The sequence below is a fragment of the Lygodium microphyllum genome, chromosome 27 (genome assembly GCF_053477565.2).
Source record: "Lygodium microphyllum isolate KBCC chromosome 27, Lygodium_microphyllum_v1.1.10, whole genome shotgun sequence".
NCBI classification, from domain to species: domain Eukaryota; kingdom Viridiplantae; phylum Streptophyta; class Polypodiopsida; order Schizaeales; family Lygodiaceae; genus Lygodium; species Lygodium microphyllum.
The window spans coordinates 33,618,122-33,633,116 of NC_141161.1; the positions used below are offsets into that span (position 1 = coordinate 33,618,122).

A 14,995-nucleotide genomic window follows, 5' to 3' on the forward strand; every position below is an offset into this window, starting at 1 on the left:
ATACAAACATCTAAGAGGAGATGGCTCTCACAAAGGTAATACATCTTGGATATGTTGATGAAGTATGGTATGGTTGATGTAAGCCAATCTCAGTGCCATTGGATTAGAATGTGAAACTAAGTATTGATGTGGGTGAGATATTGGTGGATCCCACAATGTAGAGAAAGATGGTGGGACGTTTCATCTTTACTACTATTACCAAGCCAGATTATTGTAACTACACAATTGGTTGTAGAGGCAAAGTATAGGGATGTAGCTATAGTAGCATGTGAGCTAGCTTGGATGTAAAAGCTACTTGATGATTTTGGGATACATATAGACAAGAAAATTACCATTTGCTGTGATAGCATGAGCAATATATAGTTGGCTAGAAGTGTCTCATATATGCATAAAACACATTGAGATTCATTACCATTTCACTAGGGAGTAGGTCTTAGTAGGTGACATTGATCTCATATATGTGAGCACAGAGGAGTAGGTTGCAAATATTTTCACCAAGGCCCTAGGAGCAAAAAAGCTTCAATGTTTTCAAAGCTTACTTTTAGTATAGGTCATGGATTTGAGCTTAAGGGGGAGTATTGAGATGTTAAGCTCAATAATCATGTACTTGGATGGCCATTTCTGCATTCATATCACTGAATGTATTCGATACTTATATCGACATATCATTCCAATTATACTTTATAGTTGAGTCCACCTACCCAAGTTACGAGATATCTATCTAGTCATCTTTCTACTTAGTGTGTTCATATTGTGGACTGCTTGTATATTATGTATGTTGTAGTCTTTTTTAGTAGACTCATAGAGGAAAGAAGAAGAAAAAGAAGAAGAAGAAATATTAGGATTATAATCACAAATATGTGTACCATCATGTAATTATATGCAACCTAAGCCACACTTCGTATCACAAAAGTATTGTTGGCCATAAAACTCTCTCTCTCTCTCTGTGTCTCTCTCTATATGTGTGTGTGTGTGTGTGTGGGGGGGGGGGGGGGTGGCACACGCATGGACTCACATTTTTTGCAATCATATTTTCTTTTGCATCATCTACAACCATCTATTTTTCAGCAACATACCAACTGCTCATCTAATCAAGCATATCTCTACTCACCTATAAGTTATGTGTAACTAGATCATAATACCTATAACCCTTTTTTTTAAGGGAACAACCCACAAATACACACTTTTTAGCTTTCAAATCCAACTTCTTTCTTAGCTCATCAAAATCAAATACACATGCAATGCATCCAAATACCTTAATATGTGTTAAATATGGTTTCTTGCCAATAAGCTTCTCCTCTAGTATCACATCATGCACTACAGTAGTGAAAGTCCTATTTATAATACACAGAGTTGTAGAGATAGCTTTAGCCCAATAATGATGAGGCATGTTCTTTTTAGGCATCAAGACTCATGCAATTTCTAGAATGTGCATGTTCTTCCTTTCAACAACACATTCTGTTGTGGAGTATACCTACATGTAAATTCCATATTGTTTCAAAAAAATACTGAAATCATTAGAGAGCTACTCTCCCCCTCCATCTAATCTCAAGTGGTTAATCTGCATACCTATTTGTGTCTCTATCAAATTTTAAAAATCTTGAAAGTGAGAGAATACCTCACTGTTTTCCTTCATAAAGTACACCCATACTTTCCTTGTATGATCATCAATAAAGGGTACATAATACTTACACCCATCCATTGATGAAGTATTTATAGGACCCCATACATCCCAATGTACAACATCAAGTAAATGACTGCTTGCATGTTTATCATGAAAAAATGCATATCTTGTATATTTTCCAAATTGGTATACTTCATATACTTTCTACATATCCATCACTTTGAAGTTATGCATACTCGTCACAATTTCATGTGACTGTATTTTTTAACCAATGCACATTTACATGGTCAATACATTCAAGCCAAATGTCAATATTAGCCACAACTCCTACACCTTCTACAAATATAGTAGCCTTTAGCTCAAGTACATTTACATTCAAGGTAAACATCCTTCCCATATGCTTGCCTTTTGTAGCCAATTTATATCCATTTTTGAAATATTCTATAAACCAACCATAATATAGCCACTACCATGGCCTATCTTTACTTGTGTTAAAGTAGAGCACCTATTTTGAATTGTTCTTCCTTTATGATGAAGATGTAGCGATACCCAAATTTTTCTCTTCTAATATCAATATAGATATTAGATTTGCAAAATCGAGGATGTTGTCCCTTGTGTTTATGGATGTTTGAAACTACTTGTACTCCTTGCTCAAGCTATCCAAACATGCAGCTACTATATCATCATCCATAAATGCACTTTAATAGATCCAAGAACTTCAATGATGCTCTTAACCTTTAATGCATAGTCATGAATAGACAAAGTGCCACATGACATTTTTAAACTCAAACTTCAATTGCAACTTTCTAGCTTTGGTATTTGTATCAAAGAGTTTGATCAAGTTATTCCATGCTTCTATAGGACTATTTGCATCATGTATATGCCTAATCATATTATCTAAAACATTGATGGAAAGCTACTATATAAATTTTCAAGCATCCTAATTTCATCCCTTAAATGCCTTGGCTTGCTCAAGGGTAGCATTCTCCTCTAGTAACTCTAGAGCCTCATCATTATCTCCTTCAATGTAGTCCGAATAACCTTTATCCATAAGGAAATTGGTCAATCTAAACTTCCAAGCATACCCTAAACTTCCAAGCTAATTCAAGTGAACGGTCATGTGTATTGAGCTCAGTACATAAGTAACACATGTAATATCTAATAGTATTCAAATATTTTATGCCACACCCAATACCTGCAATCTATTTATGCAAAATGACAAGGTTTACAGAGTTCATGAATCTTACCAAATGATCATAGAAACAGCCTCAAACTCCCTAACAGAGGCCAAAACACATCCAAAAATGTGGATTTGAATACACAAATTCACATCGAAGGTCTGTAGACTAGAGCTATGAAACACTTCCTAGAGCACTTCAAGCTCACAAAGACAACTCATCAATCGGAGATTGTATGAGAGATCTCCATAGGTGTGCTCCACAATAGGGTTTTCTTGTAGACTCTTGTGCTTGTGACTCACAACTTGAATGCCACATTGATACCATGAAAAGATGGGAAAAGAGAGAGGGAGCTTGAGCTCTTGTAAAAGGCATAAAACATAGAGAGAGAATGCACACAAGATGGGAAGTTGAAACCCTAGTCTATTTTCTTCTTCTTTTTCACTATATGAATCTATTGAGCATAAGAGAAAGTACAACATACATTATGTACAAGTGGTCTATAGTGTGAACACGCCAAGTAGAAAGATGAGTAGATAGACATCCCATAATTTGGGTAGATGGACTAATTGATGTCCAACTATGAAATATCACTGGAATGACTTGTCAATACATGCATCAACCATGTTAGTGATATGAATGCAGAAACAGCCATCCAAGTACATAAGTGTCAGCTCATGTTGAACTTCATACACCATAAGAGAGTGGAAGCATAGAATGATCAATAGATGCAAATTTAGGAGCATGCCAACTAGTGCATGTTTTTAATATTGCAAAAAACTTAAAAAATTTATGCACATTTACCTATGATTATAGACATGGTATATCTAAAAGTAACGTGCATATATACACGATTATAAATGCACTATAGTTTAAAGTTATGGTCAAATAAATTGAGACTTTTCTTGTAAGTGTTGGGTTTATGTTTCTGATGCAAATCACTCACTTTAAGTGAGAAAAGGAGGTAACATAGATTTAGTTGTCATAGTCATCCACGTGGATTTATTATAAGTGATAGTGGCATTGGGATTATTGATGTGAAAGAGCTTTTAAAGCAAAAGTTTGAGATGGATTTTAGTAAGCCTAGATACTTTCTTAGTATCGAGTTGATTAGGTGCATTGATGGTGCTTGATTATTCCAAAGGTAGTATGACTATTCCAAAGGTAGTATGACTTGGACACATCATCCAAGTATCATATGACAACGTGTAAGCCTCTTTTGGTGCCATTGGAGTAGAAAGTAAAGTACCGTACCAATGTTATGGATGAGATAGAAGATCTACTATGAGCAAATAGTAGAGACTTTGATTTATATGACTATCACATGGCTAGACTTGAGTTATGCATGGTTGGGCTTGTGAATCTGTTAATGCAGGTGCCTAGAAAGCCTAATGTGAAAGTAATAAGACGTATATTATGAAATACATCTTGCATTATGGACAGTTTTGATGAGGCAAGTAAGGATGAACATGTGTTTAGATACACAAATGTAGATTGGGTTGGTAGCATATCTGATAGAAGATCTACTAGCAGGTTCACGTACTCCTTAGTTCTTACTTGGAGCAATAAAAAAGAAGTTAGAGTTTGCTTTATTGAGCATAGAGGCTACATGTACAAAGGTACTGTTATGGCAACATGCAAGGTAGTATGGCTACAAAAATTATTGGAAGATTTAGATGTGTAAGCAAATAGTATAATTGTCAATCATTGTGACAACATGAACAACATATAGTCAATACATAAGATGAGATAGCTAACATTTTCAAGAAGGCATTGGGTGTAGACAAGCTTCGAAGATTTCAAAGATTTTGAAGCTTACTTGGAGTTATAGAGATTCAGTTGAGCTTGAGCAAGGGCATTGTGAAAGCAACCTCAACACGTATGGACTTCGAAGATGGACCACCTATTTAGATTGATTTGCATATCTACACTTGGAATGTCACGATCATTATGATCCTCACATTACCATTACCACCAATGCATCACATTATTATGATCCTCACATGACCACTAACTCATTATATAAGGTTAGTTACATCTATCTATGGCATAGTTATAGCATTAGTCAATTAGTATAGTCGATTATCCATTGCTTGACTTAGTAGGCCACATTTGTTTATGGTGTACACATCTTATCGAATGATTTGTGATTTTCTTGGCTTCTTGTGTTCTTAAGTGAGCTTCTCCTGCACATATTGTATGTGTTTGACACAGTTACTTAAGTGATTCCCACAACACCGCATGTATGATTGTGTGGTTGAAAGCAAAAGAAGATACAAGGATGTTTCAGAGCAGAGGGTGAGTAGTTTTGGTGCCGTGAGCAATGCATTGTGGCTTTTCTTGTTTTCACATAGTATAGATGCATTTGTAGACCTCGCAATGCTAGGCCTAACATTTGAGGGTTGTAACACCCAAGAGAGACATGTTACAAGTATTGAAAGAAATAGTCATATATCCTTCCAATCTCTTCAAAGAGAATCGGACAATTGCTCAAAGCCCTTCAAAATGGAAAGTATAGCGCCCTTCCAAATTCCAATTCCAATTTGAGGCTTGTCTTGCAAGTATTTTAATGACAAAAACTGCTGCAAACATCTTGCTTTTATAGTAGGATTTGTTTTTTTGAAATGTGATGCCATTCCTCACACATTATTAGATACCCCTCACAGCGTACCATACAGAGAGAGCTCAATCCAGTAGTCCCCATCCCTGGGAATTGATGAGCCTGGCCTTCTCACGTGGCTCACACAGATGCGCTAGCGGTTTCTCTAAACACTGCTGGGTGAGGGTTTGTTATTTCTGGCCGCCGACAGGGTGGGACGCGGCTCTGCCCACTAGGCAGAGAGAACCTCTTTCCTCTGTCTTTTAGCAACGCTTGAGGAGGGCGCCCTCGATGGTCACACCTGGCCCAAAGGCGACGGCGATGCCCCACTGGCGTCCAGCCTGGACATCGGAGGGGGAGTCGGCCCGCCGGAGCTCGTCGAGAACGAAGAGCACGGTGGAGGCGGAGATGTTGCCGTAGTTCTGCAGGATGTGCCGGCTGGCAGCGAGCTTCTCCGGCGAGAGCTGCAGGGCCTCCTCGACGGCGTTCAGGATGGCGGGCCCGCCGGAGTGCACGGCCCAGAAGACGTCGTTGTAGCCGGGCTTGGAGGGGGCATTGTCGAGCGCCGTGCGGCAGAAGCTGCCAACGTTCTTGGAGACCAGGGACGGCAGGGTGCGGTCGAGGTAGAATTGCAGGCCCTCGAGCTTCAGCGTCCCCTCGATGATTTTCTCAGAGTCGGGGGCGAGGACCTCCCCGACCCAGTGGATCTCGTAAAGCGGGCGCTCGACGCGTGGCAGGGGGCGGGCGCCCACGATGACGGCCGAGGCGCCGTCCCCGAAGAGCGCCGTTCCCACGAGGTCGTAGGGGAACTTCTCGTTGGGCGCCCGGAAGGTCGGGGCCGCCAGCTCGCTGCAGCAGATGAGGATGCGCGCGCCGGGGTTGTTCTCGGCCAGGTCCTTGGCCACCCGGAGGGCCGTCACGCCGGCGTAGCAGCCCAGCATGTAGAGCATCACCCGGTTCACGTCCGGGCGCAGGCCCAGGGACTTGGTCAGCATCACGTCCGCCCCCGGGATGGCCACCCCCGTCAGCGTGGCCACCACCAGGTGGGTGATGTCCGAGGCGGGCCGGCCCCACTCCTTTATGGCCCCAAGGGCCGCCTCGTGCGCCAGCTTCGGCACCTCCTGCGCGAAGATGTAGTTGCGCTGCTCCAGGCTGGGCTCGCCGGGCGTGTAGAACTCCGGGTGCTCCTTCAGGAACTCCTCCGTCAGGATGGAGTAGCGCGTCTTGATGCCCGAGCGGTCGCCTGCGCCCATCAACAAGGAGCCCATATTACAACAAATCTCAAAGCCGCTTAATTTGCTTGCACAACAAAGTCTAATCAGAATATGGAGAATGTGCCGAGTCCGGTAATTTTCCACCGTTTAATCTCATTTTGAAATTCGTCTCACGAACTATAGGAGCGTTTTATATAGCTTGCATTGGTCAGCAATGCCAACTTACATATGCGCTGCATCTTCTTCTTCAGCTCCTCCTTGTGGCTGCAGTTGGTGATGTCGAAGTACCAGTCCGTGTACGTGGCCTGGTCGATCTGGTGCGGCGGGGTGGCGCGCCCCATGGCCAGGATGCAAGCGCTAGCCTTCTTCTCAGCTGCGCCGGCGGCCGAGCTAGGAGGGTACACGTGCGGCCCCCCCGAGTGCAGGCGCGGCGACGGCGACTGCACCCACGTGGGGGTCCGCGGGAGCGGGCGGGGGCGAGGGGATGGCTGCTCCACCCAGGTGTCGCACGTGCGGGGCGTGCCAGGGGCCGGATCCGCCTGCACCCACTCGCGGCGGCCCTGTGCGGCAACCTCCACCTCGAGAAACATATTGAAAGGTCTTGGTTGAGCTCTGCTGAGGCCGAATTTGTCCGACGAAGTGAATGGACGTAGCTCGTTCGATCTGACGACGTGCATGCAGTTCTCGATTAGGTGTATGGGATGCGCTCTCTCTCTCTCTCTCTCACTCTCTCTCTCTCTCTCTGTGTAGTCTCTCTTTCTCTCTTGGAGTCTCTCTGTGTCTCGTCTGCACCTCGCCGAACTCTCTCTGAACTACCTGGACACACTAGGCGCAGTATTATCTTTCACCCTCCCTTTTTAGTGCTCCCGATCCCGGGTCCTTCGTTGACCCTTTCAACCCTCCCCCGCTTCTGTGACTGGTCCTTCCTCTTTTACTTCCGAGACTGACAACTTCCGCCCAAAACTAAGCTGCGGCATAGTCGAATGAACCTCATGATACGAGTAAACTCTAAATCAAGCAATATACCTAAGCTCGTTCTGCATGGTATATTAATAGTTGACAACTTAGGGTATACCTTATATGGCATGATCCGACAATGAGTGTGTTTGTTGGCTCTTGTGTTTTCTTCTAAAGGCACACATGAATGAAGGTTGACGTGTTCAACACCACAAAGACAAACAACAAAGGAAGAAAGTGGACTTTGCCAAGACTGTGGCACAGAAGCATCCTGGCAATCCTCATAGTTCATGTGGCTAGAGTGCTAGTGTGCTCACATGCAAGGCACCTGTTGAATGCCTCCAACTTAAGGGCAATGAAGCCCCACCCATCATGAAGCCTCAAGCCAAAGCTTTGCTCCTAAGGCTTTAGAGGTGTAATGATGGCTTGTCTCACAAAAGCTCTTATATGATGATCAATGGTGGGAAAATCAAATTTGAACCTAGTTTTCATGTCAAGAAGGCATCTAATGGGGCTTTAGGTGGCATAACAAATGTGTGGTAAGCTCTAGACTGTGACAAGTCTCACAGAATAGTGAACATATCCATTGGGAGGTATTAGGATTAAGACATCGGCTAGCTTTGGAACCTTAATGTAGTAGGACAACAAACACATGGGAAGAGTTTAGAGAGGTGCCCAGATTGATAAGATCTATGCATTGTGGAACATTTGGTGGATTCCATCGAATCCAAATTACAAGACGTACCTTCCCAATGTCACTACTTTTAGACTATTTACTATTCTCATTTACATCTAAGGTAATGTTCTACTAGCATAGCTATAAATGCCCCCCCCCCCCCCCCCCCCCCCCCCCCCCCCCCCTTCTTCATACCTTAGTTTTACTGAAGGTAATCACTTTATGTAGAGAATTAAAGAGTTATGGAAAGATAGGTCTGACCCCACAATCTATCCTTCTAACAATTCATAAAGGTGCATATTATAACATTCACAAAAGATCATGGAAGGTGGTGTAAAGCCAAAGGGGATGCTTGGAATATGATTGGGACCATTCATTGTTTAGAATGCATTCTGTGTGTGTGTGTGTAGTGATGGTGCTCTACTTTGTTAGTAGAGTTACCCTTCATCACATTATATTTATTAAGCACTTATGCCTTCTACAACTATTGTCCTCCATCCAACATCTATCCCCCCAAATCACCGTTGAAGCCCATAGGAGAGAGTGAGTGGATAGATCAATTGCATAAGTTCGGTATAGTAGGAATTTTTATTCTCTCCTACTCTCAATCTTATACTTGTGCTAGTTAGTGTCTCTCACTATACCCTATTTTCATTCAAGGATTCCATGTGTAGGCAAGTCTTCAAAACATTCACTATTGCAAGTTTGAACCTATGGACTCTACTAAAAATGTGGTTACAATCAAAGGGTTCAAGTTTCAATATCTAGTAGTTCTTATTTTTTATGCAAGATGTTAATTGGTCATATGGCAAGCTAAGACCGAAATTTTGCATCCTATGTATGTTTAAATTCTATCATCTATATGTAGGCCCAAACTCAAGATTGAGCCCTTAGGTTTGAAGATAATTAACCAAGGAGGAAATAAAAGTCTTGTTCCTTGTGCATTTGGCTTTAAAGAATTGGAAGATCATAATAACGTACTTCTTATGCTAATAGAGGATGGAGGAGGGGATCTATGAATATCTCTTCTTACATCTTATCTAGTTCAAATAGGTCTTGTATGCTTTAAAATATGCAAGGCAACTACCTAGATAAGTTTCTTCCATCAGTTAAAAATGTCATACCCTATATGACATCTAGAACATTGGGTATAAATCAAAATGCCATCCCCTGTTCCACATATTAATAAGATTTTCATACATGTGACACTTGAATAGGTGACCATAATTGTGAAAGCTATGGGTAGGTGTTCTTTTGCTATCAACCAATAGGCATTTTGGCATTAGCCATTGAAAAGTGAAACTTGATTGAGTGGCAAAAGGTGATCTTTCAAGTCTGCCAATGGAAATATCTAATTAGCATAGGGATGGAAATTTTCATGAAATGTTTGAATGAGAGGAAGATTACTTCAATCACATATAATGACATGCATTTGGAGTATGACGTTGATTTTAATGATGAAGAAATGTAAAATTGTACTTCTTTCATATGTGTATAGTATCTCAAATGTCCATACCTTGTATAAGTTGTGTAACCCAATATCTTACTACTATATTATTTTGGTTGTAGACTTGGGAAAGTCCCAAATCTCCAAAGGGCTTCCCAAACCTACCCCCTTTTCCAAATTTCCATTTTTCAATTAAAACCTCCTCCCCTCCCCTCTCTCTCATATGTAATCTCTCCTTTTCTCTTCCCCCTCCCCTTTTTAATTAGAAGCTCCTCCCCTTCCCCCATTGTAGGGCCTAGGCTCTCTCTCTCTCTCTCTCTCTCTCTCTCTCTCTCTCTCTCTCAAATTAAAACCCCCTCTCCTCTCTCTCACGTATAATCTCTCTCTTTCTTTTTCCCTTCCCCTTTTTAATTAAATTCCTCCCCCCTCCTCTCTCTCATGTGTGGGGCCTAGGCTCTCTCTCTCTCTCTCTCACAATTAGATTAATTTTTTTAATTTAAAATTTTTTAATTAAACATCTTTAAAAGATTTTTTTTAATTTAAAGTTTTCGAGCATAGTTTTTTACACACATTGAGACGGAGATAAAAGAAGGAGAGAGAGAAAAGAAGAAGAAGAAGAAGAAAGAGAAAAAGACGGAGAGGGGGGAAAGAGGAAAGAGAATAGTCTTTTTTAAATTAAACCATTTCTTCCCCCCTTCCCCCCTCTCTTTATCTCTCATGTGTAAGGCCTCAGTTCTCTCTCTCTCTCTCTCTCTCTCTCTCTCTCTCTCTCTCTCTCTCCTTTAAATAAATCATGCTTCTTTTTAAATTAAAAGTTTCTCTCTCTTTGTGTGAAAGAAAAAAGAGAATATATACATACATACATATATATATGTATATATATATATATGTATATGTGTATATGTATATATATATATACATATACACATATACATATATATATATATATATATATATATATATATGCATATACATATATACATATATATGTATATGTATATATGTACATATATCAAACTCTAGATTCCAGGATGCAAAGCATCATCACTCTACAAAAAACAATTGAGAAGCTAAAATCAAAGAATGTTAGTTCTGAACAGACAGTGAACATGAAAAACCACTTTAAATACAAAGTAAAAGAGTCCACTTATCACCTCAAAAACAATTCAATAGTATACAAATAGGGGATGTGTCTTTGATGAAGACTTCTACATATGACCATGTTTTCAAATCACCTAAAAGGATTAGTCAAGAAGATAAAGATGAGTTGGAAAATATTTTTTAATAAACACTATTGAGATACACAAAATGTTAGGTATTGTAATAATCACTAAAAAGTGTACAATTGGGTTAAGAGCCATGAGATAGGCAAGGATTTGTGGTGTCATTATAATAAAGATGATAAACAAAGAATTTTAGAAATCAGAGATCAAAACTATGATCAATTTTTACCCCTTGAGATTCCTAGTGCTATTTATCTTTAGAAAAAGGAGGATGTACATCTTGTACTATCAGCTTTCTGTTGCTCAAACTCTCAAAAAGAAACTCAAGAGAAAAATATTATCTTCAATGGATATATATTTGATAAGTATATTTGTTTATCAAAATTTTCTTAGCATAGATTATATATATATATATGAAATTGGTACTAATTGGCACAATTATGTTTTTCTTATAGGAGAGTCATAGCTTTGAGTAAGTGGATATGTAAGGAAAATCGGTAATATTTATACATTTTTATCTCAAGTGCTACTTTTTTATTCTATACTTTTTGTTTTTATTATAATCATTTTTATTTAAGTTTCTTAAATATATTTACCTTTCATTATGTATATATTCTCTAAAATTTTAGGATACAAATGAGGAGGTGTATTATCCATAACTTATGGTGAAAGATCAATGTATCTTTTCAGATAATAGTACAACACATGTACGTACACCATTCACTTATTTATATATTTTGATAATTGAAATGTTAAGTTTTGAATATTGACTTCAATTTTTTTACTTGTACTAGTTGGAATCACACAATGATGGCTCATTTCTTGTTTCAATTTCTACTTTTGACAAACATAAAAAAGATAATGAAATGGTTAGTATAATTTGGTTTGTAGTCTTTTTCCATTTGATTTTCTCCAACACTTAACTTATCTTTCAGGACTATTTAAACTCAGATCATAGTTTTATGGAGCTACTATAAGGAATTCCATCTGTATGATACATATACTCTTGATTTTTGTGTACTTTTCAATGAAAAGATATTTCAGTTTCAAGTTTTACTTTTCTTGTATTATAGGGTTCGTGTAGTAGTGAACATTGTCTTCCTCAAGATCTTGAGATATGATCCAAGATCTTGAGGAAGTTGAAGTTGCATGGAAAAGTCCTAGTATACAAAAGGTATGCTTAGCCATCTCTTGATCTTTTATTTCAATATATGCAATTGATAAATTATATCTAATTATAGACTTGTTCTGGTAAGATGAGTAAGAAAGTGCAACAAAGCAAGCAACAACAAAAGGAGAGTAAGGGAAAAAATAAGAAACCATCTAAGGTACTTCTTTGCATTTCTTTTTACTAAATGTGGCATGATTTTATTTTGTTAAATGTATATTCTTATTTATACTATAGGCTCTCAACCATGTTGAGCCATCAAAAAGTGTGTATCCTTCTAATGTAGAATTTCCAACAAGAACTTCATCGATAACTCAATATTATTAAATATTATAACTACAAAGTAGCTAATTAGCTTATGATATATTAGCACAATAATGTATGTTGTATTTTTTAAATGGAGATTATTAATGCCTTTGAAGAGAAAGACCAAGATACCATCCTTCTAAAATATTTAGACATCCAATCCATTGATGAGCTATATGCATCATTAAAATCTACATATATTGTTATTAAGAGAGACCATACTTTTTTAGGAGGATGCAATGAGCAAACATTACCAGCCATATGAGAAAGTCTGTTGTGGATCGGTTACTTTATAGAGAGATAATTCATGTCACAAAAAATTACAATGGACCTTTGAGTATTGAGGATATATGTATCCTAAATTGATCTCTTCATTAATGAAGATAACATCTTTTAATTCTTTCCATTATTTTAATTTACATTTTTTATCATATTAAAAATTTCTAAAACTATCTACATGATTGCAACTAGTTTTTTTATATTAAAAATTTTCACTATATCATTAGTTCTAACTAATTTGTTTGTATAGTAAAATTCTATTATATCAATAACTATAAAATTGTAAAATTCCTGTATTATAGGAATATTTTACTATATCACTAGCTTGTAAAGTGTTGCAGTTTTACTAGTTCATACTTTTTCTAGATACTTTGATACTCTCTTTTTTACGATATAGATAACTATCTAAAGTACCTTGTGATGGATAAAATCCACAAGGTTGGGGATTCTTTGCTATCAATCTCTATGGCCTCTAGATAGTACGTTCAAACATCAGTCCTTTATAATGTAGATGATGTTATTCTGGTAGTTGGTAGTTGGCTCCTTCAGACAACGTGGAATGCCGCCTGGTGGCCTTTACGATCATGGTAGCAGCGCTGCATCACGTCACGGCGGTCTGCTGGCCTTTACGATCATGGTAGCAGTGCTCCATCACCTCACAGCGCCAGTCTTTAAGCTTTCGTGTGGTGACGATGATGCGTCCGATGAATTCTCTCCCTGCGACAACGCGCCGCCATCCGCCTTCATAGCCATCGCAAACTCCCAAAAACATGCCGGCTGCGAGAATCACAGTCGCAGGCCAATACCACCCTGAAATCAAGGTTGTAGCGCACTTGCCATATCCATCAGCAAAGCTCGCCAAAAGCAGAACAAACCTCCCCCCCCCTTTTTCCAAAGCATCATCATAGCCTCTTCTCCTCCCCTTACCTTACGCGCTCTTCTCCTTCCTTCCCGTGCATAGATTTCTTCTCTCCCCCAACAGCCCTCCTTCCCACTAGCCGTTTGATAAGCATGAACACCCCACCCAAAAGCATGGCATGGCCTCTTCAGTCCCAAGAATAGGCAATTAGACCCCATGAATACTAGGGTCTCTAGACCCGTTTTCTTAAGAACTTGAGCTAAGCAATCCATGACCCCAAGCTGTCTTCATCATTTCTTATTTTTACAGCTCCATTGCCTAAACTATGTTTCTTTCCAAAATAAACATCAGTTGCAATATATCATATCCGGTCAACACTCCAACCCCATCAATAGCTCAAAGGATGTTCGCTCCAGCCCCCTTTCATAGGAGAAATATCATGATTAATAGTACTAAATGCCATACCAAGCATCAATGGTGTATCTGATGACTTCGACTTCTCATTGGATACTGCCCTGGGCTCCTGTACAACTATTTACAAAGAAAATATCTACAAGCTACCACACATAGTAAACCAAAACACATTGCGAATGACAATGATTTTGATAGCACTGACGTCTCAATGATGGCCATCCTCGAGGGCTTTTCACAAGTGGATATGCAGTTCGTGACATTGGGACTGTAGTTTTGCTTCAAAAAGCTTGGCAATTTGAGTTACAAATCAAAAGTTATGAGCAGTTTTCTATAAGGTGGATCAAATTGATAGTTTTTAGAGTAGGGAGTAGCAAACCATTATGGGTATAGTATTAACACCGACATCTAAATGATAATACCACATGTAAGTGAGATTATACAAAGTGGAGGATCCCCATGCAAATAATTCCTACTTTATGCATCTGCCCTAGTTCAACACATGAAAAAGGTTGATTCATCATCTTAGCTTTAATATCAAAGTAGCTTTACTGTTGGGCCCTTTATAAGCCTCTAAACCCTACAATATACCCTACATAGGAACTCCCCATACAATAATAATACCTACTCCCCCTCCTCTATGTGTATGTGCGTATGTGTGTAAGAAAAAAGGAAACAACTTTAGATGATTCAAGATTGGAATCATAACATGCATTCAACTCCATACCATCTAAAAGCATACATATGGACCGGAATGCATCTACATAAATAAAAGAAAACAGCTTCAAGTGACACATCATTTGAATCCGAGCATGTTTTAAGCTTCATGTACATGCAAAGCTCATCCATTCACATCTAGAATTTTCATGCATGCTAACATAGTCCACACTATGGAGGAGAAAGGGAATGAACCGAATATAAAATTTTTGCATGCATGACGTAAAGCACTATCCTTGGTACTATGAAGATAATCACTTCATTTGCAATAAGGAATACCATCAAATAATATTGATGCGCAGAAAATTGTACACTTGTCACAGTTTTCTGCTCCCTA

The 14,995-nt window shown here is 39.1% G+C and overlaps 1 protein-coding gene across 1 annotated transcript; it reads right to left on the bottom strand.

The window, feature by feature from the left end:
- Positions 1 to 5,108: 5,108 nt before the first annotated feature.
- On the bottom strand, positions 5,109 to 7,517 carry LOC148012195 (chalcone synthase-like). The gene is made up of 2 exons (XM_087668935.1): positions 6,842 to 7,517; positions 5,109 to 6,644 (listed from the first exon to the last, which is right to left on the bottom strand). The coding sequence occupies exons 1-2, from the start codon at positions 7,290 to 7,292 to the stop codon at positions 5,665 to 5,667; spliced, it is 1,431 nt and encodes a 476-aa protein (XP_087525061.1). The 5' UTR covers positions 7,293 to 7,517; the 3' UTR covers positions 5,109 to 5,664.
- Positions 7,518 to 14,995: the final 7,478 nt, after the last annotated feature.